General features: G+C 40.5%; 1 protein-coding gene across 1 annotated transcript in view; it reads right to left on the reverse strand.

The window, feature by feature from the left end:
* Window positions 1-212: 212 nt before the first annotated feature.
* Window positions 213-2,228, reverse strand: part of LOC9298816 — a 4,853-nt gene continuing 2,837 nt past the window's right edge. Inside the window, exon 5 of the mRNA XM_021016760.1 lies at window positions 213-2,202. Coding sequence (XP_020872419.1) covers window positions 489-2,202 — 1,714 coding nt within the window. The 3' untranslated portion in view covers window positions 213-488. The remainder of the gene's footprint in view (window positions 2,203-2,228) is intronic.

The following is a 2,228-nucleotide window of genomic DNA, read 5'->3' on the forward strand; positions in this document are numbered from 1 at the left end:
GATTCTATTTTTAATTAGTTTTTGGTTATTTTAATCTAGTTAAAACCATATTGGTCTAAGGTTCATGATTTCACCCTAACTTTTGACCTTTTAGACAATTTTGGTTGCATGCAATAAAAGCCTAAAGTTACTCATCTTTGATGCTTTATAAGATTGAGTTCTACTGCAATTTGTGGAAGAAAAGGATTATTACCATTTAAAACATTGACAATAGCCAAAAGTTAAAGATAAACTATAACTTGATAACTTTGGTGGCAATAAAAGCCTTAAGTTACTTATCCTTCTACAGAGTGTTTGTTATTTTCAAGTGTTTGCTTTTTCTTTTGTAAACAGTAACTACACAAAGTCTCTGCAGAAAGAGATGAAGCATAGAAAATGCCGTAGATACCTTAAAACCCGAATGCATCCATGTTTGATGATCGGTTTTCGAAGAGAACCCACTTCTCGGCTGCTTCTTACACTGCATCAAGGTCGAAACTTTACGGTGACTAGCTCGGAGAAAAGTATCTTACATGATCAAAATTGTTTCTGAATGCTGCAGCTTGTGGTTGTGGTTGTGGTTGGGTTTGGGCTTGTGGTTGTTGTGTTGACTCGAAACTGTTTCTTAAATAGAGACCTGTGTTGAAGTATAAGCCAGTTCCACCACAAGGAGGATCAACAAACTGAGGGGTTGGTGTTAAGCTAGACCGGGATGCTTCTTCATCTGCTTCTCCTTGGTTCATGACCATCAAGTCTTTTCCCATTAACCTTAAAACCGGGTTAGAAGGACTTGGAGGCACAACGGCGTTGGGATTCGTTCTGCTGGAGAACTTACTCTGGAGATCCAAAGCTTGTTGGATCTTGTATGGTGACTGCTCAAATGGATGATTTGGATCCAAACGTGTGGGTGAATTAGTTAAGTTCATCGTGATTGACGAAGAAGCTGCTCTTCGCTGCAGCAAGTGAGATCCTTGATGATTCCGAGTAATGCCCTCGGAGATTCTCTCTTTTCTTTGGCAACAACAAGACTCTTGATCATTGTTTCTAAATCTGGAAGGTAATGTTGTCTTGTCAATGGTAATTGGCTCAGCCTCGGTTGTCCCATGATGAGATGGAACACAAAAGCCCATCGAGGTTGTTGAGTAGGACATGGCAATATCCGGTGAGAAATTTTCTCGGAAAGTAGAAGATAACTCTGCTGGAAAATTCAATCTACCAGCTGCAAAGTTTGAAACTGCGGAAACAGGTGATTCAGATGAGTTTCTGTCAAGCTGATCCATGGAAGACTGAACCTGGCTTGTGATAACCGACGAGTTCCCAAGATTCTCATCAAAACCCATATCTCGAGGACTTGGTAAAAATGATCCTGGAGGTCCTGGAATAGGAATGGTATCAACCTCTACAAATAAGCTTCCTTGTCCAACTACAGAATCAAGCCTTTCATTCTCCTTGCAAGAGGTTTGCCCGTAAATCATATTCCCAACTTCGGAGTAATACATTGCTCGCTCTCTGGGTAAGATTTCAATAGATGGTGGACTGTCTGACTGGTAGAACTCAGCACCCATATCATCAGTTTTGTCCAAAACATGAGCTCTTTTGTTATTAGCTTCTTCCTCTTCACTACTTTCGTCGTCATCATCATTATAATCATCGTAACCACTAGATGAAGGATTTGATCTCAGTAAGACCTCATTTCTTTCTCCATTATCACCAGAAACATAATCATTATCTGGCAGCTCACGTTCTTGAGTCATTTCAGATTCCCATTTCCCTGTTTCTTCTTCATCTTCTTCCTCCGAGAAATCCAACCGAGCTTTATTTAGCTCCACAGGCACAGATAGTCGCCTCCAGGCATTTGGTACAAAAGGTGGGGAAAACTTTCTCATGCTAGTTCCACGAGGAGATGCATCTGAAACATCTACAGCATCTGAGCAGAAATTCTTTCCAGGTGGATACTTATCTTCTTGAAATGAAGCAATGCTCTTCTTTAATCGGAGAGTGTTTATTTGAATTCCCTCAAGTGACTCATCTTCTTTTTCACTCTGAGGGACTCTAAATGAACGACTTTGAGCACTTTTACTCCCAAACAAAGCCTTTTTTGGTCGAGCAACTTCGCTCCCCAGCTTCTGTTTATATAAAGGATAAGAATCTGTGGCAAACAAATCAGTACCTCTCAACACAGTAGGATCTCCTCCTGACCATGTATCTCCATCATCCGATAGCTGATCCCGAAACCATATAATTCATGT

Source organism: Arabidopsis lyrata, assembly GCF_000004255.2.
Source record: "Arabidopsis lyrata subsp. lyrata unplaced genomic scaffold ARALYscaffold_191, whole genome shotgun sequence".
Classification (NCBI taxonomy): domain Eukaryota; kingdom Viridiplantae; phylum Streptophyta; class Magnoliopsida; order Brassicales; family Brassicaceae; genus Arabidopsis; species Arabidopsis lyrata.